This window comes from Eumetopias jubatus, unplaced genomic scaffold (assembly GCF_037043125.1).
Source record: "Eumetopias jubatus isolate StellerSeaLion01/CBP00866 unplaced genomic scaffold, mEumJub1_p1.0 scaffold_9, whole genome shotgun sequence".
Lineage (NCBI taxonomy): Eukaryota > Metazoa > Chordata > Mammalia > Carnivora > Otariidae > Eumetopias > Eumetopias jubatus.
Window position 1 is genome coordinate 63233200 of NW_028274815.1, and position 25753 is coordinate 63258952.

Genomic DNA, 25753 nt, shown 5'->3' on the forward strand with positions numbered 1-25753 from the left:
CCACACATATTTGTGTATATGTATACACACACTATATATGTATACACACACTATATATACACACACTATATATATATATATGTATATACACACTATATATATATATAAATATATATATATATATTTACATATATATATATATTTACATATGAAAGGTCATAGCTTAACCTGGGTCTCATGACTCGTCTCCTGGAGCTTTTTCTCACTCATTTATAGACCCCAAAACAAAGGAATCAGAAGAATTGTCTATCTTGTCAAATCTTCCCCTTACTGGAGACTTTCCTCAGCATAACCCAGCACAATTAAACAACCCATCCACAATCTGTAAGTAGCCATTTAAATTATATTCAGTAATCTTAAAAAACCCCACATTATTCTAGATCAGACTTAAATGATCATATTTGGAACTAGTTAAAATGGACCAGTTTCTTAGATGTCATATCATTTTTAGATCCATATGTATTGTCAATGAACAAATCTTTTAAAATGTAAGGCTCAGAATCTTTGACATATCCCATAAGATATATAAGCCTACATGTTATTTTGAGGGTTGTCTTAAAAAAAAAAAAAGAGCGTTTATCAAACACTGGCAATATCTTTTGTGAACGGAGTAAACAAAGTATTTTTTTTCCAGGGGAAATATTTTCTGTAACATTATAAAGCAGCATTTGTCAAAATGAAACCTATTTGAATTCAAGGATTTAATTTGTAAAAGGACCCCATGAAAAATGCTAGTACTGTATTAACTAACACTGTTGGTATTAAAATATAAAATAATTTCTGGTGTGCGAACTATCTCACTAACATCATAGATTAATTTATATTCTCCTTTTTAGTAACAATTTCAGTATTTTTCCATATAATTTTTATTATGAATGAAAACTCCTCTAAAAAAATGATTACTATTACTATTATCTTTTTATTTTATTTTTCATTGAATTTATTTTACTTTTATTGAATTTTTTTTTATTGAAAGGTATGATCTTAATTGTATATTTTTCACGCTCCCTTACTGAATTGCTAGTTGAAGTAAAGCACTCTAAAGGTGTGTTTTACTGGTTTCTACACTTCTGGGTTTTAAAGTTCACTGGTTTTGCTCCTGGCAAAAATGCCTTTGCAGTAGGATTCAGTTTATGTTTTCAAAAAACAGAAACACAGGATCACCTGAGTGGCTCGGTTGGTTAAGTGTCTGCCTTCAGCTCAGGTCATGATCCCAGGGTCCTGGGATCTAGCTCTGTGTTGGGCTCCCTGCTCATCAGGGAGCCTGCTTCTCCCTCTGCCTCTACCCCCTGCTCGTGTGTTCTCTCTTTCTATCTCAAATAAATAAATAAATAAATAAGTAAATAAATAAATAAATAAATAAAATCTTTAAAAACAAAAAACCAAAAAAAAAAAAAAACCAGAAACACAAAGTTAAAATTCAAGTTTGTACTTTTCATCCCCGATAAAAATATAAAATTTAGATTTATTAGTAAAATCTTGGATTTAACACTTCAGAGCCCATCTATATGAGCCAAATCAAAGTAAACATTTTGAACATCTCTTTTGTATCAATAAGCTCACTGGTAGATCCACCATGTCCAAGGATAAAAGAAAAGATCGGGTACTTGCTAGCAAATTTTTTAGTTTGGGTAGGGAAATATAACAGATGCACACGTAATAAGTGAAAACACTTTCAGAGAAGCATCAACAGGTGCAAATTACTATAATGCACCATCTTCAAATAGCACAAAATCAAGATGTAGATTAAGGGTGGATTAAAATTAAGCCATAATTAGGGTGATTAAAAAAATAGTTTTTGGAGATGAGTTCTGAGCAAGGTTTTGAAAAAGTTGTATGAATTGGCAGATGGGAGCAGGTTTTCCAGTGAGAAGAGTAGAACAAATACATGGAAAAAAACAATTGTAGTATGGTCAAGAAAATACTGATGGCAGAGCAGAGGTGGGTTGCAAAAATACATTGCTTTTGACCCACATGCTTCTTTAATCTTTTAATTCTCTTTCTTTCAGCCTATCACTTATCACTTGTTTGCCTACTTAGCATGGAACCCGTGGTATATAAGTGCAACCATGCCATGACTAGAATGCTCAGTGCCTCAGACGTCTAGTTCTGCTACCGCGCAGGCATGGCTGCTTTCAGAAATAAAGGAATGAGCTTTGTAGGCAGGCCTGTGCACTGGTTGCTAGTGAACTGAACACAGGTGGTCCACTGTGCATTATCTTTCTGTCATGTCTCCCAGTCCTGCTCTCACCCTGTGTCCTCTTGTGCCTTTTCACCATAATCTTAACACCTTTCATGTCAAACTATTTCTTCTGTAAAACGTTTTTTGGAGAAGTTGCCACTGTTGGAAGGAGGAGACTCTCCTTGGGGAAAGCAACAATTCCCCTACTTCCTATCCAACTTGCCCTTCAAGCTGTACTTCTTTTTTTTTTTTTTAAGATTTTATTTATTTATTTGAGAGAGAGAATGAGAGAGAGAGAGAGAACATGAGAGAGGGGAGGGTCAGAGGGAGAAGCAGACTCCCTGTTGAGCAGGGAGCCCGATGCGGGACTCGATCCCGGGACTCCAGGATCATGACCTGAGCCGAAGGCAGTCGCTTAACCAACTGAGCCACCCAGGCGCCCATCAAGCTGTACTTCTTGATATACCTACCAGTAAACCCCCAAACTTGGGTCAATTTAGCCTTGCTGTTCTTAAATCTAGGATGGTAAAGAAAAACTTGTACCTGTTCATGTTGCAGCTACATATCCATCGTCTCTGGCTTCATCTAGGCTTCCAGAACCATTTGGCAAAAATTTTATGCCTCTTGTCTTTTGCAATGTCCTCTCCCATTTTCCTGTTACTCCCTTCTGATTGTCTTCCTTAGGTCTCCTAGCCCAATATGGCTCTGTTGATAAGATCACTGATCAGACACCAAGCCAGAAAGTCATCCTGTCCACTTGATTATTAGGGAGGCTCTTCTCCATTACGGGCCTTCTGCTGAGTATTTGCTCGAAGCACATATATTTCCGGGCTCTCAGACTATTTTAAGTGATCCACCCCATAGTTTTACCCATTCCATAAGCTTGCTTTTTACCAAACTTTTGATCTTGTTCCTTCCAAATCCTAAGGAATACACCATTAGCCCCTTGCTAGGAATCAGTATATATCTTGACCTCAGGCCAGATCTTCTTCCATGAAAAGTGTCTAACATGTAAAGCCCAAGTTCTTCCTACTAATGTGATTTTTATTCTCCATTGTCCTACGAGCCAGCAATCTTCTTTAATCTGGTATAGGCATACTGTGTGGAGCCACATTTAAACCAGGATGCTCCACTCCCTCTAGTACCTAAACTGGGATGTACAATTGACTTTTATATCATCTGTCAATTGCTCATAGGAAACTCCCTCTAGGCCATAGATGTGAGTTTAAGCAAGTGTGGCAGTTTGCAGAAGGCATAGGGATGTAGGACCTGTTCCGTTATTAAATTATTTGATACCACAAACTTTATGGCTGGGTTCATTGAATAGCACATAGTTCATTATTGACAGCATGAACCAAATGGAACCCCGGAGTCAGTTCCCTCCAGAGCTAATATCAAGGCAAGACTTTTTTTAACAAAAAGTTACTGAAGGGGGCATGGACTTTGTCCAAACTTGAGGATCCTTCTTTGAGTATCTCCTACCTGGAGTTAGCAAGTCCATTCAGTACCTCAGTCAGCTACAAACAATTCAAGCACGATAAAGGATTCTGGGTCATAATGACCAGTTGACAATTACTTGCACTGAAACCCTGAACCAGGTGCTCAGCTTTCTTTTATTATGGACCCCAATTAAAGATGGATAAATTTTGGGTCATCTTGTTAATGGTCAGAGTAAGACATACAAATATGCTGCATCCAAAATTTAGATAACCGTTTTTGAAAGGAGTATCTTGGAATGCCATAGATCCTCAAGCTCCCAGGGCCTTTAGTGTCATACCAGAATTTTTACTTTTATTTTTATAGAATTTTACATATATGACTTATAAGAGCAACCAGGAGCATTTCCACGTTCTGTCTTCGTGTGCTATCAACATAATGTTTTGTGGGTATTGGATCAAAGTGATGTACCACTTGGATCAAAGAGGTGACATTCCCAGAAACTGGACTGTAGCATAGAACTGGAAAGCTGATGTATTCCTGAGGCATAACAATAAAGATTTATTGGTGTTTATGTCAATGAAGGCAAATTTCTGATAATACCTATAAACCAAAATGGATAAAAAATGTTTTGGCAAGATTCATAACTGCACACTTAGTGCTAGAAGATACACTAATTTATTCTGGTAAGGAGAAAAAAAATCGCAATAGCAGCCACAACTGGAGCCTCAGCTGATTTTGTTTTCAATAATCTACTGTCATTCCCCATGACTTATGGGAGAGCAAAAGCCAATCCAGCCTAATTAAATTAATCACCAAATCTTGACTTTCAGGAAGCAAGCTCCTGTTCATTCTCTGTTTTGGCAGGGAAAGAGAGTGCCAAATGGCCTCCACTGGGCCCCTCCCAAAATGATAGCCTTTTTTTTAATAGGTGTGAGTGAGGAACTAAAATATCCTAAATTATCTAAATTCCTAAAATATCCATTCCAACAATTCCCTTAGCATCTGAGAAAATGATCCCAAGATATTTTTGGGAATCCCACACAATACCATGAAAAAAATTCAGGTCAGAACTCCACTTATCACCTGGGCTCCATAATGATTCCAAACCCTAACCAACTAACTATAGTGGAATTATAGGTCCCCAGGAATCAGTGATAAATTTGGAGCCAATATCCAATATTTCCTGAGCTTAGGTATTTCCCTTTCCTCAATGCACAAGTATTCAGGTTAACAACGGCCAGCCCCAGTAGGGAAGATAAGGCAGAAGGTTACAGCAGGATCTTTCCTCGTAGGTCCTAGCCTCCCCTTCCTTGGGTGATGCTGGTCTGTGAACCCAAAAGTCTCTAGCACACTGGTTCCAGTGAGGCCTCTGTTCACCAGACCTAGAATAACTTTGGTTAAATAAATCAAGACACACCTTAATTGGCTGTCTTTCTATTTCATTCCTGGGGACCCCATGATTAATTAACCATAGCCAGAGATTTCTGCTACTGAAGCCATTCCCTGATCCCCGAGTGTAGCATCTGGCTATTAAAACAATACCCACTTTGCTTCAGACTGTTAACAGTCATCACCTGGGCCAGGCCTCAGCTGGCTCCTCACTGAGATCCACTGAGATCAGGAATACCATTTTTATTGCAGCTCTTTCCACAAGGATTCACAGCTCAGAAAAAAATAAAAATAAAAAATAAAGCCAGCAAAGCACTTTTAAATATTTGGGTATTTCCTTTTTTGCTCTGTTTTATTGGCAGGGGAAAGGAATCTTCATGGCCCTGGCAGAATATAGGAATAAGACACATGATCCATTTAATCTACTTTCTTACCTCACAAAATCTTCAAATTCTTTCCTCTATGTTGTGCCAAGGACTTTCTAGCCTTTCTTTTACCAAAAGCAACCAACAGTGAGTTCCTGTTTGCTGTGCCAAACCCACAAAAACTGCTAAAACTTTTTGAGCTACCACACTGAACGCAGTATGTTTTATGTATAAACCCATCATAATGAATACAGTTCATTTGTGTTCAGAAAAAAAAAATCTTAGCTTTCCAATACTGGCTACACATTAAAACAATATGAGGAGTCTTTAAAAAATATGATGGTTATTATACCCTCCACTGCCAGACATTTAAAGCAGAAACTCTGGGCTTAGACCAAGCATCTGCATTTTCTCAAAACTGCCCAAGTGACTGCCATCCATGGTGAGGTTTGAGGACCACTGCTGCAGAAGTTCTCATTCACTCCCAAGGTTTCTATCACCACGTTTATGCTAATGAGGTACATTTATAAATTCTTCTAAGATCTGTCTTCTAAGCTTCAGCCCCCCAAACTATATTTCTCTCTTTGCCTCTCCCCACCAGTTTCCTAAGAATATGAAGGCTTATTCAATGTAAAGGAGATTATCAAATATTTTTGTTTACTATGTGCCAGCAACTGTGCAAAGATCAAAGTAAACATATTAACCCTGGGCTCTGCTTTCTTTGTGTAGACATTTGATTGCCTACTGTGGGGTTTCTTTGTCTTCTTTTTTTTTTAAGGTTTTATTTATTTGAGGGAGAGAGAGAGAGAGTGAGTGTCAAGGCAGAGGGAGAAGCAGGCTCCCCGCTGAGCAAGGAGCCGGATGCAGGGCTCCATCCCGGGACCCCGGGATCATGACCTGAGCTGAAGGCAGATGCTTTACCAACTGAGCCGCCCAGGAGCCCCAGGGTTCTTAACCTTGGCACTAACATTTTGGGATGGATCATTCCTTGTTGAGGATGGCTGTCTGGTGCTTTGTAGGGGGTTGAGGAGAATTCTTAGCCTCTGCATACCAGATTCCAGAAGCATCCCACTCCTTCCCCTCTGGATATTGCCAGATGTCACCTGGGGGTCAAAATTGCCCTTAGTCGAGAACCACTGACTGGCCTATGGTCATCTTCACATTAAAGGTTTCACAAGAACTTGCATTTTAACATTTTATATACTGAGTAATAATTTTCTCTTCATTGCTCCTAGTCTTGGATGTTTGTACCATTATCAAGACCTCATTAATCCAGAGACCTAGTATTCAAAATTCAAAGTTTCATATTGCTCTTAAATGTTATGATTCCTAAGTCTCTTTTTCCCTTGAACAGTTCTTTCCCCTCCTGTCAAGCCCATCCCCCCCTTTTTTTCCCATGCTACTGGCTAAGGAAACTGATTCAGTTGTTCTATGGTATACTTGACATTCTGAATTTGCCTGATTGTTCTAGCTTGACCTCATTTAGCTTGTTTGTCCATCCCTGTTTTACCAGTAAACTAGAAGTTACATCCTAAAGCTTGATTAGATTCATATCAAACATTTTTGGTGCTGTAATTCATATCATAATTTATCAGTTGGCACAAAATTAAGGCTGTCCAGCTTCTGGCTAAAGAGTTATCAGGTGGTGATAGCCCTTTATGAAGGGCTATCTTTGTAACCTCGCAACTCCGCCATTACAAAGTTGATAATTTTGCCTCATGTGATTATCCATTTCACCATAACTTTTCACATAATGGTTTAAGCACCTATTGATGCTTATTGCCTAAGTCAACTATTTATTTAGGAGTTATAAATGGTCATTTTCTGGAGGTCCATTTTTGATACAATTTGAGATGGCAATTACATACCTAAAGTGGGTATGTCTTGCAGCAGTTAAGTATACCTAGTCTGAAGGTTGGTGTGAGAAAGATAAATTTAGAAGTCATCAGTATATGGCTGACATTTACTATTCAGAGGCTGGTTGAGATCTTTAAAGGGAGAGAGTAGATGGAGAAGAGGGTCCAGTAGTGAGCAATCAGGCACCCCAACTGTTATAACTGGATGAAGAGGAGGAACCAAGAGAGGGCTGAGAGGCAGGATCTACGGCATTCATATAATTTCTCATGGCTTTTTCCTCGGTATCTGCTGTGGACTATGGACTATGTCATCTACTTGATCTTACTGCCTCTAGTTTTGCCTTTTCTAATTCATGCTCCACAGGGCTTTCAGAGAAATTATTCTAAAAGTCAAATCTATCAGCTTTATTAGTTTCCAGATAAAACCCTCTAAAATTCTCTATTGCCTTTAGGATAAAGCCCAAATGGCTACTTTCACCACAAGAGACTCCTGACGTGTATCTTTCCTGCTTGCTTAGATCACCTCTTGCCATTCCCCATCCTTTACCTGTAAGCACTGCTAGGCAGTTTCTTGAAACATTGTAAACTGTTAATGTTTCTGTAACTTTTATTTGACTTCTTTGTGGGAGAATTTGTTTCAGTTGTTTCACCTAATTCACGTTTTAGAACTAAGCTAAAGGCAACTATGAAACCTTTCCTGACCTCAGCAAGGTGGAATTGACCACCATTATTTTGTGGTGTGTGTGTGTGTGTGTGTGTGTGTGTGTGTGTGTGTGTGTGTGTGCACCTCAATTGTGACCTTAATGCACTGCTCTACAAACTGAGTACAAATATGATCATTTATTTTCTTTCCATTGGATTACCTAGAGTATACCTGAAATGCCACACTAGGAAAAAAAAGCACTTCCCTCTTTGTTCCCTCCCTCAGTTTTTCCAGTTCTAGAGGCTTACACAGTCTAAAAAAGGGTAATCAGGAAGATATGCTGTGATAGTCATTAGAGCTGTTAAAAAAATATCCTGGTTCTTCTTCTAAACATATAGTGAATGCATACTTTTCTGCTCCCTTGAAGAAAGAAGTAGCCATGTTTTTTGCTTGGACAATGAAATGTAAGTAGAAATGACACGTTTCCCCTCCTTGCAGAAGACTTAAAGGCCCAGTATTTGATTTGTTCTTTCCTTCCCTCTGTTGTAGTGGTTGGGGAAGCATATGTTGAAATGGAGTCTTTATCAGCTTTATCAGTCTGGGTCCCCGTGTGATAAGCATTTCAATCTGTGTTAGAATGTAGCATGAACAAGAAATAAGCTTTTTTGTGTATTCAGCCCCTGAGATTTTGGAATTGTTAGCATCGAACAATGTAGCCAGTGTAGGCTGATATATACACTAAGCAGGAAGAATATAAAGTCTGACGATTCTAGTAAGCAAAGCTGGTAACCAAGCCTGGCTGCTGAAGTCTTGCTGCATATCTCTATGAAGGAGAGATTCTCAACCTTGGCATGTTTGACATTTTGGTCTGGAAAAATCTTTGTTGGAGGAGGCCGTCCTATGTATTGTAGGATGTTTAGCAACAGTCCCGACTTCTAACTACTAAATGCCAGTAGTACCCCCCACCCAAGTTGTGACAACTAAAATGTCTCCAGATATTGCCAAATACCCACTGGGGGTCAACATTGACCATAATGGAAAACCACTGCTTTAGGCAATACACCTCTGCTTTTGATGTTCCCCTCTACTCAAGCTGCTATAGATCTTTGAGAGAGAAATGTTACTCTGTCAGAACTTAGTTCTGCTGGTGTGTCTTTGATGGGTTCCCAGAGTCACAGTTTTTATGTCTTGGCTCTTCCAAGGCCACGGGGCTCAAAACACCTCCCTGTGGCAATTCCAGAAGCACAGTTAGTTCAGAGTCTGCTTCTTGTGATCCTAGATCTACTATCCTTGGATATCAATACCATCAAAAATGGAGTAGTTATCACTTTGTGACCCTGAAAAAATATCTAATTTACATATACCCTTTCCAGGACAATAGATGTACCAAACCAAAAGGCTCAGTTAAGCTGATGAGATAAGAAAAGGTAAGAGCAAATTAACATACAATCAAATGTTACTGAAATTCAGTATGAATTTGTTATTAGTCTATAGTGCCAGAAATTCTTAAAGGTATTCAGTTTTCTTATACTCCTAAGTGAAAGGAGGCTAATAAAGGGTTTCAAACAGAAGTTCAGCAAAAAACAAAAAACAAAAAAACCAAACAAAAACAAAACAAAAAACTCTGATAAATAGATAAAATGTTTATCCCATGGTAGTTGTTTCAGATTTGTTGAATGTGTTTAAATGTGGATTGTTACTCTGCATAATATCACCTGGGCTTTATCATATAAATTAATGGAAAAATTATAGTGGAATAATAATAAGTACAGTAATAGTGAAACCTCACAGCAGTGGTCTTTACACATTTTCACTCACATATCCCCCAGATTAAATTTCTAATTACATATATTTCTGTTGACATCTAAAATTGTTTATTATGAGTTTAAATAGACCCAAAGGATTTAATTTTGGCATATTGTAAATATTTGATTTTTTATAATAAAGCTGTTATTTCACTCTTTTAAATGTTCAAACGGAATCTAAATACCAAAGCAACTTGATACCCACCATATTAGAGTCATGCATGCTATATGCTAGTATAACAAATGAAACCCCCAATTTCAGTGCCTTATTATAATAAAGTTTATTTTTCCCTCACACATGTCAATTGGAAGACATTTCAGACACAGCTTCTTTCCGCCTCATGCCTCTACCATTCCTAAGGGCTTTAGAATACTTTGATTCAAGCCAGTGAACAAGGAAAGAGAATGTTGAATCAGGCATAGAAAAGTTTTATGAGCCATCCACTTTCCATTGGCTACAATTCAGTCACCTGGTCGCATCAACTTGCAAGAGAGGATAGAAATGTAATTTAGTTTTAGGCCCAGGAGACAGAGGAAATGGGTTAGATGAGCACATAACTGTTTCCACTATAGTTTAGTCTTCTGATTACCAAATACCCTTCCTCTTCTCACACATAAAACATACTCCCCCACCCCATTCCCAAATTAGACAGCCCAACATTTCATCTGTCACTGTTAGAATCTGGATTTTGTATCTTCTGGTCACTGCCACCACCTCCCCACCATACACAAACATACAGGTGCAAAATACAGTGGTGGACCAGGGACTGGATAAATACAATGACCTTACCCATTTGGAAAGAATAGTAGAAGATACAAAGCAGTTACTTGTCAGTAGAGGTTAGGAAATTCTGCAGGCTAGGGACTATAAGGAGCCCCTTTGCCCTAGCAGCAGAAAATATTTCTTGATTCAGTTTTCATTCTGCTCATTGGGAAGTCCTTTACAGTACATAAAGTTGCATTTGAGTCAAATTAGGTTTGTTGAAAATCAACTAAATAAAGCATAGGCCAAGACTATTCCTGGGAACAGATTTCCTCTGAGGCTTTACCTTTGTTGAATGAAAGTGTTTATCCAACAAGTCTATTCAATTTTCTTCTGAATTTACATTTGTCTTTTAGAGTCTCTGGACAATTGAGGAAGAGGACATAATTTAGGTTGTGACTTCTACCAAACCGTGCACTCAAGTTAGGTAAGATACTCTTTTTCAGAAAGTTGGATAAATTTTAAATATAGAAAATAACTTTTATACTATTATAATTTATATGAAATATGATAGTACAAAACTATCAATGTTATATTTATATTAATATATGAGAGTCTTGTGGATAAATACTGCTGCTCTGAAGAGTCTTAAAAATTTGTGTGATTTCATCTTTTATCTTTGTTGGTCAGGTTTTTATATGGAGTTCCAGCTATAGAACTTGGACCAGCCAATTTTGACATGTGACTTTCTGTTCCTTTGTGCCTTTTTCCTTTTACAACATCTTTTCCTTTGTACTTATTTTAGGCTATAAAGGAAAATGAGATTAAAATGAATCCTCCTCAGACAGACTATTTGAAGAATGTAACTATTTTATAAAAAGCAATTTTATATACTTAAGATTTTGAAGGATATTTTAAAAGTCCTGCTAATTTTTTATAAACTTAAAATGTTTTTGTCATTTTGAAATGACTATAGGTGTATATGAAATTGCTTTGAATTTTGAACTGATGATACGTAATAATTTCTGAATGATAAGTACCTACAGAAGGGAGATTATGTACATGTGAATTTGTAAGGTGTTTAGTTCATAATTTGAACATGAACATCCAAAGGATGAATCCTTTTGATTCATCTAACAAAATAATAAAACCTTATGTAAAGATGTTTCCTTCAATTCTTTATTGCTCTTCATTCTGTACTGAACATGAACTTCATCTCCTGCTGCAATAATTGGTTCTGTAACTTTCTTCCATCATTTCCTGAAAGCATTTATTGTCCAACCAAAAGTGAATAAGACTAAATTATCTTCTTGTTACAATTGTTGACAAAATTGTAAAAGTATCCAATGTCAATATTCCACCTTAGATTTCACAAACACATTCTCATTAAGTGGAATGACAATGTGAATGAAATTTTCAAAGTTAATTTTTTTTTCAGATTTGTTATTCAGATAATTCGTATTTAACCATAATTATTGTTTTTGATTTTCTTACAAATACATTTTTAGAATTGAAAAGGACCCTATAGATCATAACGTGATTTATACAAAGTCAAGCATTTGAAATTTCTTGACTCTCTTTTCATTATACTGTGCCTCCTCTAACTCAACAGATGATTTTAAGTTGGACAGCATTTACATTTATAAAAATCTTTGCTAATGCCTTCTTTTAAAAATTCATCGTACTGTTAAGTAATTTGCTTTACATGGAAAAATGAAAGATCTTTTATCTTTAAAATATCAGCAAAGTATGTAATTTCTTTCTCTTTCTCTTGACATTGTTTTGCTCTTTTCACATACTGAGATTTCATATACACTTTTTATGTACCAATATTGCATGTTCACATATGTCATTTTAATGGCTTTTAGACATTCTATCCTGTTATATAACTTGACCATTTCTAACTTATTGGACATTAAGTTGTCTCCTATTTAAACATTTTTGGATTATCTTCTTGGGATATACTCTCGTAAGTGGTATTTGTTCAAAAGAAAATAATTTTTATGTTTTCTGTTTTACATAAATAGATTGCTTTTTAGGAACATTTTGTGAATTATGCATAATAATCGGCAATGTATGGTTATATCTGTTTCCCCATAGACCTGCTAATATTAACTTTAAATAGGTAAGATATTAAAGAATAAGAAGGGTACTACTTAAAATGTTTTTGTTATTTTGAAATGATTATATATGTATAAAATTACTTCTAAACTTCTGAATTTTAGAGTGAATTTCATTTTATTTTATTTTTTAAAGATTTATTTATTTGAGAGAGAAAGAGAGGGAGTGGGAGAAGGTGCAGAAGGGAAGGGAGAGAATCCTTAAGCAGACTCCCCAATGAGTGCGGAGCCCCACAGAGGGCTCCATCCCAGGACACTGAGATCATGACCCAAGCTGAAATCAAGAGCCACCCAGTCAACCCTAAAGTAAATTTTAATTTATTTTTGTTAATTTAGTTATTTCTCAAAATTTTATAAAATCAGCTACTTCTACTTCATGGATAATTCATTGTTACTTTACTTGCTCTCTTTTACTAAATAGAAACAAGATTGCTATTTTAGCAAATCCTATCCCCATCAACAAAGGATTCTTCAAAGGAATGTCACAAACTACAACCATATCTTATTTATCTTTCATAGTTGAAGGACATTTTCAGATGAAAATATACTTGTAATTTTTACAAGATTACACTAAGTTTCCAAAATGTAAAATTGATTCTTCATTGCTTTTTATAATATTACTTATTCATCTGATTTCTAATCCTTAATACTTTTTTAGATGATGTTCACTTCAGTTAGTCAACAAAATAGAAATTAATTTTAGTATTCTTCGAAGGAAAAATCATCTTGAAAAAAGGAAAATACACTACCATACCTTTAGAAGTACACATACACGAAAATTTGTCATATAAAGTATGCATTTCATTAATAATGCAATACCAATAAACTTAAAATCTTTTTTTTCTTGGGGGGGGCAGGTGGAGTTTGCAGTGTTGTAGAAGTGGAAGCAGCCCATCTCAACCATTCTCTCCTTTATTCTTACTAACGGAATTCTTACTAACGGAATTCTAAGCAATATATTTAGCTGTAAAACTGTGTTTCCTAGACCCTTTGTATATGGGATGGCCAATGTGACATAAGACTTGCTCAAAAGGACCTCTGGGAAAGCTATCATTGCTCTTCCATCTATTCAAATGGTTAGGACTCCAGTAGTGGTCATGAGACCATCATGGAACAGCCAAGAGAATTTCAGCTCTCTGATATCAGACCCAAATTGGGACTAATCTTTCAGCTTTTTTTTTAAGTTTCTCTTGTTATAATTAAAATGATCTCTATATTAAGAAGGTCTCTTAAATAATGATCTGATGCTAATAAACTCTGTTTATTCATGTACTAATATCTTCTAAACTTTTACAATGTGGCTAGGTAACTCTTAGCTCGGAACTGTAAAACCTTTGACAGTTATTCACTTGACAAGCACAATGACTTTCAACTAGCTGCACAACAGAATTAGGTGTGAAAACAAAACTTCACTAAGTTTAGGGTAATGGTTTTCAAAGTTTACATCAGAATCCCTGGTTAAAACACAGAGGTGTTAAACATATGCTTGTTAAAACATAGATTGCTGAGCTTGTCTCCTAGAACTAAGAGATTCAGCTGGTCTGGAATGACATGGTTTCAGGTGATACTGATGATGTTGGTCCAAGGACCACACTTTGAGAACCACTAGTCAGGGATCTAGCCTGGGCATCTATGTAAATAGTTTAACATGAGTGTGATGGTTGAACACAGTATCACCCTTAAGGAATGAGTTGCATAATTGAGTGTGTGTAGGTCATATCCCTGAGGAGATTCTCAAACTTCAGTGTGCATCACCATCACCTGGAGGGCTTGTTAAAACACGGATGGTTAGGCCTCACTCCCAGGGTTTGGGATTCCCTAGATCTGAGATAGAAGAGTGAAAATTTGCATTTCTACAAAGTTCCCAGGTGTTACTGATGCCACTGGTTCTAGGATCATATTTTAAGAACCACTGCTTTAGTGTAATTTTTATCTAACCACTGCTGTAGTATCCATGCTTTCCCCTAAGTATCCAGAATACTGTAGCAATTGTTGTGCAACTTTAATCTTCAAGAAGTCAAATTCCATTTTGAGTGCAATAAAGATGGGAGTACATCTTATTATCTTTACATAGTCTTGGCATATTACAATGATGTTCTGCAAATACCAGGGCTCAAAATTGTAATGCATTTGAATACTGATTGGGATATCAAATGATTTTGTGGCAAATAGTAATGTTACTTAATCAACCCTTAGTAAAAGGAAATGGATAATTACCATTCCTGAGTTAAAAAAAATGTATAGAAAGGGTTGTCAAAGAAAAATTAACTTTGGCTCATCAAGTTAATCGGCAATCTTCCCTCATGTTTTGCCTTTAGATATTTGTGAGTGCAGTGCACCAAAACTGAGTATAGTGTTGACTTGAGTCTGAAGATACGTGTGTGTATATATGTATACACACACACACATTTGTGCATCTCTCATATACAATAGTATCTGGCTAAACTTGGTAAACCATAGGATTATGTTGCATATATTGAATAGATTACAGTATATTATATAATAATATATACAGAATAATACATTATTCTGTATGCTCAGGGCATACAGGAGATTCTGTAGAATAGGCCAATAGGAGGAGACAGACTGATTACAGTGAAGAAGGGGAGTTGAGGCAGGGTCAGGGTAAAAGAGATACTACAACACCCAGACTCTACAAACCATTTTATGCTGGAAGAAATGCAATCTCAAACTTGCAGCAGTCCCATTTTATGCGGGAAGAAATGCAACTGCACAAAAATTGTAGCAGCCTTTTAGTAAAATCGAACAAAATTACCAAAAGGGTTCTTGGGACAATCAAGGCTGGAATGATCTTGTTCAGGTAGATCTATGAACCTGAGAACAATCTTCTCTCCAATGCTGCCTCCTGCCGAGCCACATCTACTCTGGCTGGGCCTGAGTCCAGGCGCGGGACTAGCACCAGACCTTAATTTCACTCCCCGGCGTCTTCGAGGCTTTTTCCCGCCAAAGGCCAGGTTTCCGCCCCTCGGAGGCCCGGGCGCAGGCGGGACTGCGCATGTGCGGGGCCCGGCCAGCGGATAAACCCCCTGCGGCTCCACAGACTACGAACCATGGCGGAGATGGAAGCGAGCCTGTTGCGCCAGTGCCCGCTGCTTCTGCCTCAGAACCGAGCGAAAACAGTGTACGAAGGATTCATTTCGGCTCAGGTACCCGCCCGCTTGTTGCTCGATTGCTAGGAGGGCCTCCCTCTCGCGGCGCAGCTCCGCCCCTGGAAGTCAGTTACGGGAGCGGTTAGGGGCCCTTAACCGTGTGGGAATTGAGAGGGGAGGCGCGTAACGGCTTCTCGGAGACTAGAGGTTTGAGGACTTAGACGGTTGCGGTTGTTCGCAAGCCGTCACTCGCTACCACGCGCGAGCCTGGGGCAGGGTCGCGGCCAGGGACTCAGCGAGAGGAGCCCAGCGCGGGACGGGAGCTGGGGGCAGGGCGGACGGCCACGCCCCCCTCGCACCCGCTTCCTAGTTTGACTTCCCTTTTGATTCAGCGTCTGCCCGACCTTTAACTGTTTTTTTTGTTTGTTTTGCAAATTTTTACCTTGTTTGTAACATCCTCCCTCCCCAAAGCCCTACGAAGGTTGGTGGCCGGCCGTTCACCAGGGAATCCGTGCAAATTATATTCGTTTTTCCTGTAAAAATATATTTTGGAGGAAAACCTCCTTTTGGCTCTCAATTAAGTCGTGTGTACCTGAGCACATCCAGTAGCGGTATTTTGTACGGAATCTTGACAGCAGAATTAATTACCTTTCCTGAGTCCAGGAGGCTTCCCTGGTGGAGTTTATTACACATAGTAACACACGTGTACCGGTTTGAAGTTTACAAAGCGCTTTCCAAGCACGTTCTCTCACTAATCCTCCGCCCTTTGAGGCAGAATTAAAAGAAATCATTCTGTCTTCATAGTTAAGTAAATCAGGGCGTGGGAAAGTGGACAGGTTGAGTTACTCGTTCCTGATCGCCAGAGTCCCTGAAAGCGAGGCTATCAGATTTCACTCCTGCATTTTGCTTCTCTGTCTACATTGCACCAAGATACCTTAGGTTAGAATTTTGAGTATAGATTTTTGCTCCCAGACCTTTATACTCAACATCGTGCCACCTCCCTCACCAGCACAATACTTTTTTTCTTTCTTTTTTTTTTTTTTTTTTGGTCTTTTAAAATGAACAGATTCTGCTTGAGGAAAAGCTAGTGAAACTACACACAAATTAACCACTTGCAACTTGTGATAGGGGTCATGAATAGGTTAGATTACCAGCAGTACCTTTTAGCTATAAAATGTAACACGTGGCTGACTAACCTGGGGATTTGATTTGCTGGGTGAAGTACGGAGAAGTTTCAGAAGAGGAAAGAAACAAAGTGGTCATTTTTATACAACTTAACATTGAAACAGAACTGTATTTTCTGGAAATATATGTATGAATCTTTAATAGATATGCACATTTTCAATTATTTGAACTCAGTTATATAGAAACAAATGTAATTTTGTCATAATAAATATAAAATTTAGTAATTAACCAGATAATTTGAAAAAATATGGTGATGAGTAAAAATTTCTATTCCCAGAATTATTTTTATTTTCTAAAAGGAAAATGAATAATTGCATTGCTCCACCTTACCTTGATTAACACTCACTCCATTCAGCAATCCTCATCAAAACATTGTCAGCATTAAAAGAGTGGGATGGAGGTAAAATTTAACTCTTAATTATAGTGATTAAGAGAATGGTTTCAACTTTCAGAAATATTTAAGTGTTTGAGTATTGGATATTTGAAAACTTGATACTTAATTTAACTTTAAAGAGAAGACTGTTTCATGCCCTTTTTTTTTTTTTTAAAGTATAACTGACATGCAACATTAGTTTCGGGTGTACAACATGATTTGATGTATGTATATATCGTGAAAGGATCACAGTAAGTCTAGTTGTTCATTGAATTCACCATATGTAGTTATAGAATTTTTCTTATGATGAGAACTTTTTTTTCTTAAGATTATTTGAGAGAGAGCATGTGGGTGCGTGTGCGGAAGTGCAGGGAGGAGTGGAGAGGAGAGAATGAATCCTCAAGCGGACTCCCTGCTGAGTGCCAAGCGGGACTAGAGCCTGATCCCAGGGCCCTGAGATCCTGACCTGAGCCAAAATCTAGGGTACGCCACCTAACTGACTGAGCCACCCAGGCACCCTTCTTAGGATGACAGTTTTTAAGATAAGTCTCTTAGCAGCTTTCAGATATACAATACGGTATTAACTATAGTTGCCATGTGCTACTTTACATCCCTATAATTTATTTTATGACTGGGAGTTTGTGCCTACAATAGCACAAACTTTACCTCTTTCACCCTCTACTCCACCAGCACACTACTTTTTGAGGATAGGGGCCATATCCTAGGAATTACCATATGTTTTGAAGTTTACTCAAAATCTATAGTAATCTCTCAAAAATACTGAGTGAAGGGGCACCTGGGTGGCTCAGTCGTTAAACGTCTGCCTTCGTCCCATGTTATGATCCTCGCGTCCTGGGATTGAGCCCCGCATCAGGGTCCCTGCTGGGCGGAAAGCATTTCCCCCTCTCCCACTCCCCCTGCTTGTGTTCCCTCTCTCGCTCTCTCTGTCAAATAAATAAAATCTTTAAAAAAAAAATACTGAGTGAATTATCAAATTTACTTGCTAAATGAAACTTTTACGCATCCCTCAGAATATTAAGTGTAGAACTAATCAGAATGCACTGTGAATAAGGAAAGGTTATAGAGGGTGCATATGGATTTATTCATTTTTCTTTAAATTCATTGTGACCATTACAGAAAGTGGAGGCTAAATCTCATTATTATTTCTGGAGTAAAGGTAATCCACTTTATTTCCTGAATTGGAAGTATCAGTCTTGAATTATCTAGTTGAAAACATGATTCATTTTCAGATAGCATTTAGAAAAATTAAAGAGCTATTAAGTTACGTTTTTATCAGGAGCCATGTTATACCTAATTTTAGGCATTTTAAGTAAAGTACTTTGTCTTATATGTGTCTATCTGCTAAAGCCTCTTAGAAAACCTGTAAACGTCAGAATTGAGATTAGATGAAATGTTCTTGTGACTCTTGCTGTAGCTACAATTCTGATTTCTTAACCTAAACACATTATTTAACATTGTTTTGTTTGATGGAACTGATTTTCTTTAAAAATGTTTGTCTTGTATATAATTTCAGACTTACAGAAAATAGCAAATATGTATGAAGATTACCCAGATTCACCATTTTACATTTGCCACATTTGATTTTATTCTGTGTGTATATATGTAGGTGGGTATATATACATTATTTTTCTGAACAGTTTTGAGATTAGGTTGCAGGCATAGTGCCTCTTCTTAAATACTTCAGCATATATGTCATGAGAACAAGGACACACTCCTTTATATCCGCAGTACAGTTATCTAAATCAGGAAATTTAATCATGGTATAATGCCATTATCTGGAGGCCAATTTCCCAAATTTTGTTAATGTTGCAGTTAACAGTTGTACCCCTTTCCAGGCTCCTGTCATCTGATGTAAGATAAGATACCACATTGTATTTAGTTGTAAGGTATCACATTGCATTTAGTTGTCCTAGCTCTTTAATGTGGAGTAGTTCCTTAGGCTCTTTGCTTTTTTTGAACTTGACATTTTTTAAGAATATGGTTTGGATGTTAAGAATGTCCTTCAGTTTGGGTTTGATACTTCCTCATCATTAAATTCAGGTTATGTAATTTCGGCAGAGTTGACACAGAAAGAATGTTGTGCCCTTTATAGGGCACATGAAGTCAGTGGTTTGCATTGATGAGGTTACCTCTCATCACCTCTTTAAGATGGCATGTGCCAGATTTTCCTTTTGTAATTCATAAGCACTTTGAGAGAGCTACTCTGAGGCATCAAACTTTCAGGTACACACACCAGTTTTAGCATCTTGATTGAGCTAGTTAATACTGTGGTGTTGCCAAATGATGATTTTTCTAACTCCATTATTCTTTATTTATTGTCATTTTATTATAAGGAGTAACCTTCTCTTTTTCCCCACTTACTTGTATCAGAAGGGAATCATAGGTTTTAAAAATAATTTAATGGATTGTAATCATTATTTATTTATTTTGATGCTTAAATTGTCCCAGATTTGGTTGTGAGAACACATTTTTATTGATACAAGTTTTTTAAGGCTCTGCATTTTCCCCTTACCACTTTTTTTAAAGTACGCTGTATATGCTGACATGTAGTGTTCTATCAATCATTTTTTAGTACTTACATAATTTTACTTCATAGATCCCTTGCACCCAGGAGTTAACTTAATAGAAGATTTAAAAATTTTTCTCATGAAAGTTTTTTTTTTTTTTTAAGATTTTATTTATTCATTAGAGAGAGAGAGCACAAGCAGGGGGAGAGGCAGAGGGAGGGGGAGGGAGAGGGAGAAGGAGAAGCAGACTCCCCGCTGAGCTGGGAGCCTGACATAGGGCTCAATCCCAGAACCTGGAGTTCATGACCTGAGTGGAAGGCAGACGCTTAACCATCTGAGCCACCCAGGCACCCCATGAAAGTATTTTTTTGGTTATTAATTTTGTTATTTCTAGTTTTGTGATTAGATAATACTGTTTCTAAAAATTATAGTCTGTGAAAATTATTGATTCTTTGTGTGTGTGTGTCAGTGAGAGAGAGAGAGAGAGAATGATCCCTGTGATTTAAAGAAGATATTTTCTCAGTTTGGTTTCTCAATTCCTCTTCTTTTGAGTGAGCTTGGCAGTTTGTTTCCTTCAAGGAATTTGTTCATCTAGATTTTTGAATTTATTGGCTTAAATGTTACTTCATAATATTCCCTTATCCTTTTAATGAATGTATTTAGGATCTGTAATGATGTTCCCTATATTAGTTATCTTTTGTTGCATAACTACTATTCCAAATCTTCGTGGCTTAGAACAACAAACATTTATTATCTCACCTTTGCTATGGATCAGGAGTTTGAAAACTACTTAGGTGGATGGTTCTGGATCAGTGTTTCTCATGATCTTGTAATGAAGATGTTAGCCTGTATGTCAGTTCTCTAAAGGCTTGACTAGAGCAGAAGGAGTTGCTTCCAGGATAGCTCATTCACATGGCTGTTGGCTGGAGCCCTCTGTTTTCTACTTCTCTTGACTTGGAGGCCTCAGTTCCTTACTACATAGACCTCCATAGGGTCCTCACAACATGGCACCTAGCTTCCCCTGAGTGACACAACAGAGATAAAGCTGCACAGTAGCTTTGGAGAAAAGGTACTAGTCTCTGAAGTTACACGTATTTACTTCTGCTTTATTCTGCTTTTTATAGCAAGCCTCAAATCTAGTCCATATTCAGAAGGAGAAAAATGAGGCACCAACTCTTAAAGGTAGAAATATCAAAGACATTATGGACGTATTTTATAGATACCTCTTGTCCCCATTCCTGATGGTATTTTGTGTCTTTTTCCTGTTGCAACTGGATAGAGGCTTATACAGTTTATTGATCTCTTTAGAGAACCTACTTTGGATTTTATTGATTTTTCTTATTTTTCTGTGTCTTTCTTTGCTGTGTGTGTGTGTATGTATTTCTTTGTTTTCTGATCTTAAGTTTCCTAGTTTCTTCAGGTGGAAGGTTAGCTCATTGATAATGAGAACTTGTTTTATAATATAGATGTTTAGTGCTGTAAATTTTTCTTCGGACAGTACTTTGGCTGTATCACATATTTTGGTATGTTATATTTTCATTTTTTTTTTTCAGTTCAAAATACTTGTTAATTTCTTTGACCCATGGGTTATTTAGAACAACAATATATCTTTCTAAATATTTTAGGATTTTCTGGATATCTTTTTGATACTGATTTATAATTTAGTTTCATATTGGTTATAACATAATTTGTTTGATTTAAATTCTTTTAAATATATTGGGACTTATTTTATGGCATAGAATAGGGCCTCTCTTGGTCAATGTTACGTCTGTGTTTGAAAAAAATGTGCATTCTGCTGCTGTTGGGTGATTGTTATATAATGTCAGGTCAGGTTGGTTCATAATGCTATTTGAGTTTTTTTTTTTTTTAAACATCACAGATATGATTTTTTATTTGTCACCATTAAATGTCTGACTTTTAAACACATTCTTGGACTGGTGGTTCATATCCATCAGCTCGTTCAACTTTAGCACCAGTCTCATCCCCAGTAGCTTTTCCAGAAATACGACCTTCACCATGAAGCTCCATGAGCTTTCCCAATTCAAACTTGGGCTTTTCCAGCATTTTTACTTTTCTAACAAAACATCATGGAGTGGATAAATAGACTGACAAGCCTTTTCTGTATCTTTTCCGTTGCTGTCTGGAATCAATTTATTGACCACTTCTTTCAAGTCATTTGTTTGCACCTCTCGGGTCATGATTTCCATCATCTTTTTCCAAATTTGACAGACCTGTTGGTGCTGAGCATAAGAAGTCTTCTGAATCTGATTATTGCGTTTTTTAGTAAAACCAACACAAAATAGACGAAGCCAATAACCATTGGTAGTCTTGACATCAACATGAGATTCAATCATGGTCTGCCATTTTTTTTACCATGGAGCACATTTTGTCACCGGTAAGATCCATGCCATGGAAATTAGGCAGTTTTTGCCCTGAACATCCTCAGTAATTAGCTTGAATTTTCTAAACGCAGCTTCGTCATTCTGCAGATCAGCAAGGCTCACTTCAAAACACGACCCTTGAGACCATCAGATGTGATTTTGGTTCCTTGAGTTCTTGTGATTAATGTTCTTCCAATATTTCTTATATTGAACATAGCTGGTACTTTCACATCATACCAATCTTTCTTAGAAAATGGATCAACCACTTTCTTCTTGGCTCCCTTTTTGCTGCCTTTTGTAAGGTGCTTGTTCTTGCCAACTGCCATGGCGCTGCTCAAGGAGCCAAAAGGCTCTATTTGAGTTTTTTATATGCTCACTGATTTTCTCTCTACTTGTTTTATTAGTGAAAGGAGGTATTGAAAATCTCCAACTATAATTATTCAATTTCTACTTTCATTTCTGTCAGTTTTTGCTTCATATATTTTGAAGTTCTTTTATTAGGTACATAAACTTTTAGGATTGTTGAGCACCCTTGAACTGATTTTTTTTTTTTCCCTTTTTAAATGACTGTGAAATGACCCTTTTTATCTCTGGTAATCTTTGTCCTAGAATCTCTATTTTCTGATGTTAGTATAGTGATTCTAGCTTTTTTTTTTTTAGTGTTGGCATGGCTTAATCATTTTTCCATTCTTTATTTTGTACCTATTTGTGTCTTTATATTTAAAGGGGATTTCTTCTGGACCTTGCTTTTTTATCTGTTCTAACAATCACTGCTTTTTTCTTGGAGGTGTTTAGACCATTTACATTTAATGTGATGATTGATATTGTTGGGTTTAAAGCTAATATCTTGCTGCTTGTTTTCTATTTGTCCTATTTGTTTCTTTTTTTATCTTTTTCCTATTTTTCTGCATTTTCATTATACATTATGTAGTATAATTGCATTTTATCTCCTCTGTCAGCTTATTAGCTATTTTCCCCCTTAATTAGTTGCTTTAGGGTTCTTAACATATATCTTAAACTTGTTGTGATCCACATGAGTAAGAGTAGGGTTATATTTTATATGCAATATTGGTTTATCAGCTGTATCATTTTTGTCTCTTTTGGTGTTTTTTCTATGGTTTACAATATGCAACTTTAATTTACCACAATCTACGTTCAAGTATACCACTTATAGTATAAGAATCTTAAAATGTACCATTTCCCATCCCCTGGCTTTTGTGCTATTGTTGTCATATATTTTATTTCTATTTATCCTCCCAATACACTTTTATTTTCTTTTAAACAATTATCTTCCTTTATTAAGAGACTTTTATTTTTTAAGGACAGTTTTAGAGTGGGTTTATTTCTGGGTTTTCTATCCCTACGTTACAGAGTTTTAAGTATTATTTCATCACATGATATAAAGGGAGCAAACTATCAATATGATTTACCACTGTTGATGTTGACCTTAGCTAAAGTAGCATTTGTCAGATTTCTCTACTGCAGAGTTAACTTTTCTCCCCTTTCCATACTTACTCTTTGGAAGGAAATCTCTATGAGTTGCTCCAACTTAAGGAGTGAGGGGTTATGCTTCCCCTCTTTTAGAGTATCTAATTTATCTGGAATTCTTCTGTAAGGAAGGTTAATTTATAACTCCCTTATATAAGTTTTTAAATTTAATTCCAATATGGATAATATACAATATTTTATTAGTTTCAGGTGTACAATATAGTGATTCAGCAATTCTATACATTACTCAGTTCTCATCATGATAAGTGTACTCTTTAATCCCTATCACCTATTTCACCCATCCCTCCTCCCCCCACCACTTCCCCTCTGGTAACCATCATTTTGTTATCTGTAGTTAAGAGTCTGTTTCTTGGTTCATCTCCATTTTTTTTCTTTGCTCATTTGTTTTGATTTCTTAAATTACACATATAAGTGAAATCATTGGTATTTGTCTTTCTTGACTGACTTAATTCACTTAGCATTGTACTCACTGGTTCCAACCAGGTTGCTGCAAATGCCAAGATTTCATTTCTTTTTTATGGCTGGGTAATATTCCATTGTATATATGTACCACATCTTTTTTATCCATTCATCGGTGGACACGGGCTGCTTCTGAAATTTGGCTGTTGTAAATAATGCTATAGTAAACATAGGGGTGCATGTATCTCTTTGAATTAGTTTTTTTGTAATTTTTAGGTATATACCTAGTGTGATTACTGGATCATAGGGTAGTTCTATTTTTAACTTTCTGAGGAACCCCCATAGTGTCTTCCAGAATGGGGTTGTATCAGTTTGCATTTCCACCCACAGTGCAAGAGTGTTCCTTTTTCTCCACATCCTCGCCAAAACTCGTTTCTTGTGTTGTTGATTATAGCCACTCTGACAGGTATGAAGTGATAATCTCATTGTAGTTTTGGTTTGTATTTCCCTGATGATTAGTGATGTTGAGCATCTATCTTTTCATGTGTTTTAGCCATCTGTATGTCTTGGAGAAATGTCTGTTCATGTCTTATGCCCATTTTTTAATTGGATTATTTGGGGTTTTTGTGTGTGTTCAGTTGTATAAGTTCTTTATATGTTTTGGATACGAACCCTTTATTAGGTATGTCATTTGCAAATAACTATCTTCTCCCATTTAGTAGATTGCCTTTTAGTTTTGTTGATTGCTTCCTTAGCTGTGTACAGTCTTTATTTTGATGTAGTTCCAATAGTTTATTTTTGCTTTTGTTTCCCTTGAGTCAGGAAACCTATTTAGAAAAATGTTGCTATGGGTGATGTCAGAGAAATTACTGCCTGTGTTCTCTTTTTAATGGTTTTATTTCACATTTAGGTCTTTAATCCATTTTGAGTTTATTTTTGTGTATGGTGTATGAAAGTGGTCCAGTTTTGTTCTTTTTGAATGTAGCTGTCCAGTTTTCCCAGTACCATTTGTTGAAGAGTCGGTCTTTTTTCCCATTGCATATTCTTTATATAGACATTTTAACAATATGTTTTTCCAGTCCTTGAGGATGGAATGTCTTTTCTTCCTTCCTTCCTTCCTTCCTTCCTTCCTTCCTTCCTTCCTTCCTTCCTTCCTTCCTCTTTCTTTCTTTCTTTCTTTCTTTCTTTCTTTCTTTCTTTCTTTCTTTCTTTCTTTCTTTCTCTTTCCTTTTCTTTTCTTTTCTTTTCTTTTCTTTCTTTCTTTCTTTCGTCTCATCTTCAATTTCTTTTATTACTACATAGTTTTCAGAATATGGGTCTTTCACTTCTTTGGTTAGGTTTATTCCTTAACTCCCTCATTTATTAAATCAGTCATTTATATCAGGACTCATAGATATTTATCTTATACTTTGGGTTGTAATCGAGTATTTATCCAGATTGTCCAGTTTGGGCACAATTAACCTTTTAAAGACATTTTAGAAAATAAGAAAAAAGGTCTTTCATATTTACCTGTATATTTACTGTTTCTGGTACTTTTTGTTGTATAGCCACATTTCTCTTTTGTTTCATTTACTTTCTTCCTCAAGTTATTCCTTTAACATTTCTGGTAGTGCATGTCTTGTACTGATAAATTTTTTCAGTGGTTTTATGTCTGACATATTTGGCCTTTTGAAAGATACTTTTACTAGGTATAAAACTCTAGATTGCTTTTTCCCTCCTTTTAGTGCTTTACAGATGTTGCTCAATTCTCTTGCATTATTTCCTA

The 25753-nt window shown here is 36.6% G+C and overlaps 1 protein-coding gene and 1 pseudogene across 3 annotated transcripts in view; one reads left to right on the forward strand and one right to left on the reverse strand.

Annotated features, from left to right (window-relative positions):
• Positions 1-15537: 15537 nt before the first annotated feature.
• The window catches only part of FANCL (FA complementation group L), an 88595-nt gene continuing 78379 nt past the window's right edge, over positions 15538-25753 (forward strand). For all 3 annotated transcript variants that reach the window (XM_028089964.2, XM_028089966.2, XM_028089965.2), the window contains exon 1: positions 15538-15670. In XM_028089964.2, the coding sequence (XP_027945765.1) occupies positions 15575-15670 (96 nt within the window). In that variant the 5' untranslated portion in view covers positions 15538-15574. The remainder of the gene's footprint in view (positions 15671-25753) is intronic.
• Positions 21617-22406, reverse strand: LOC114198531 (small ribosomal subunit protein eS1 pseudogene; annotated as a pseudogene).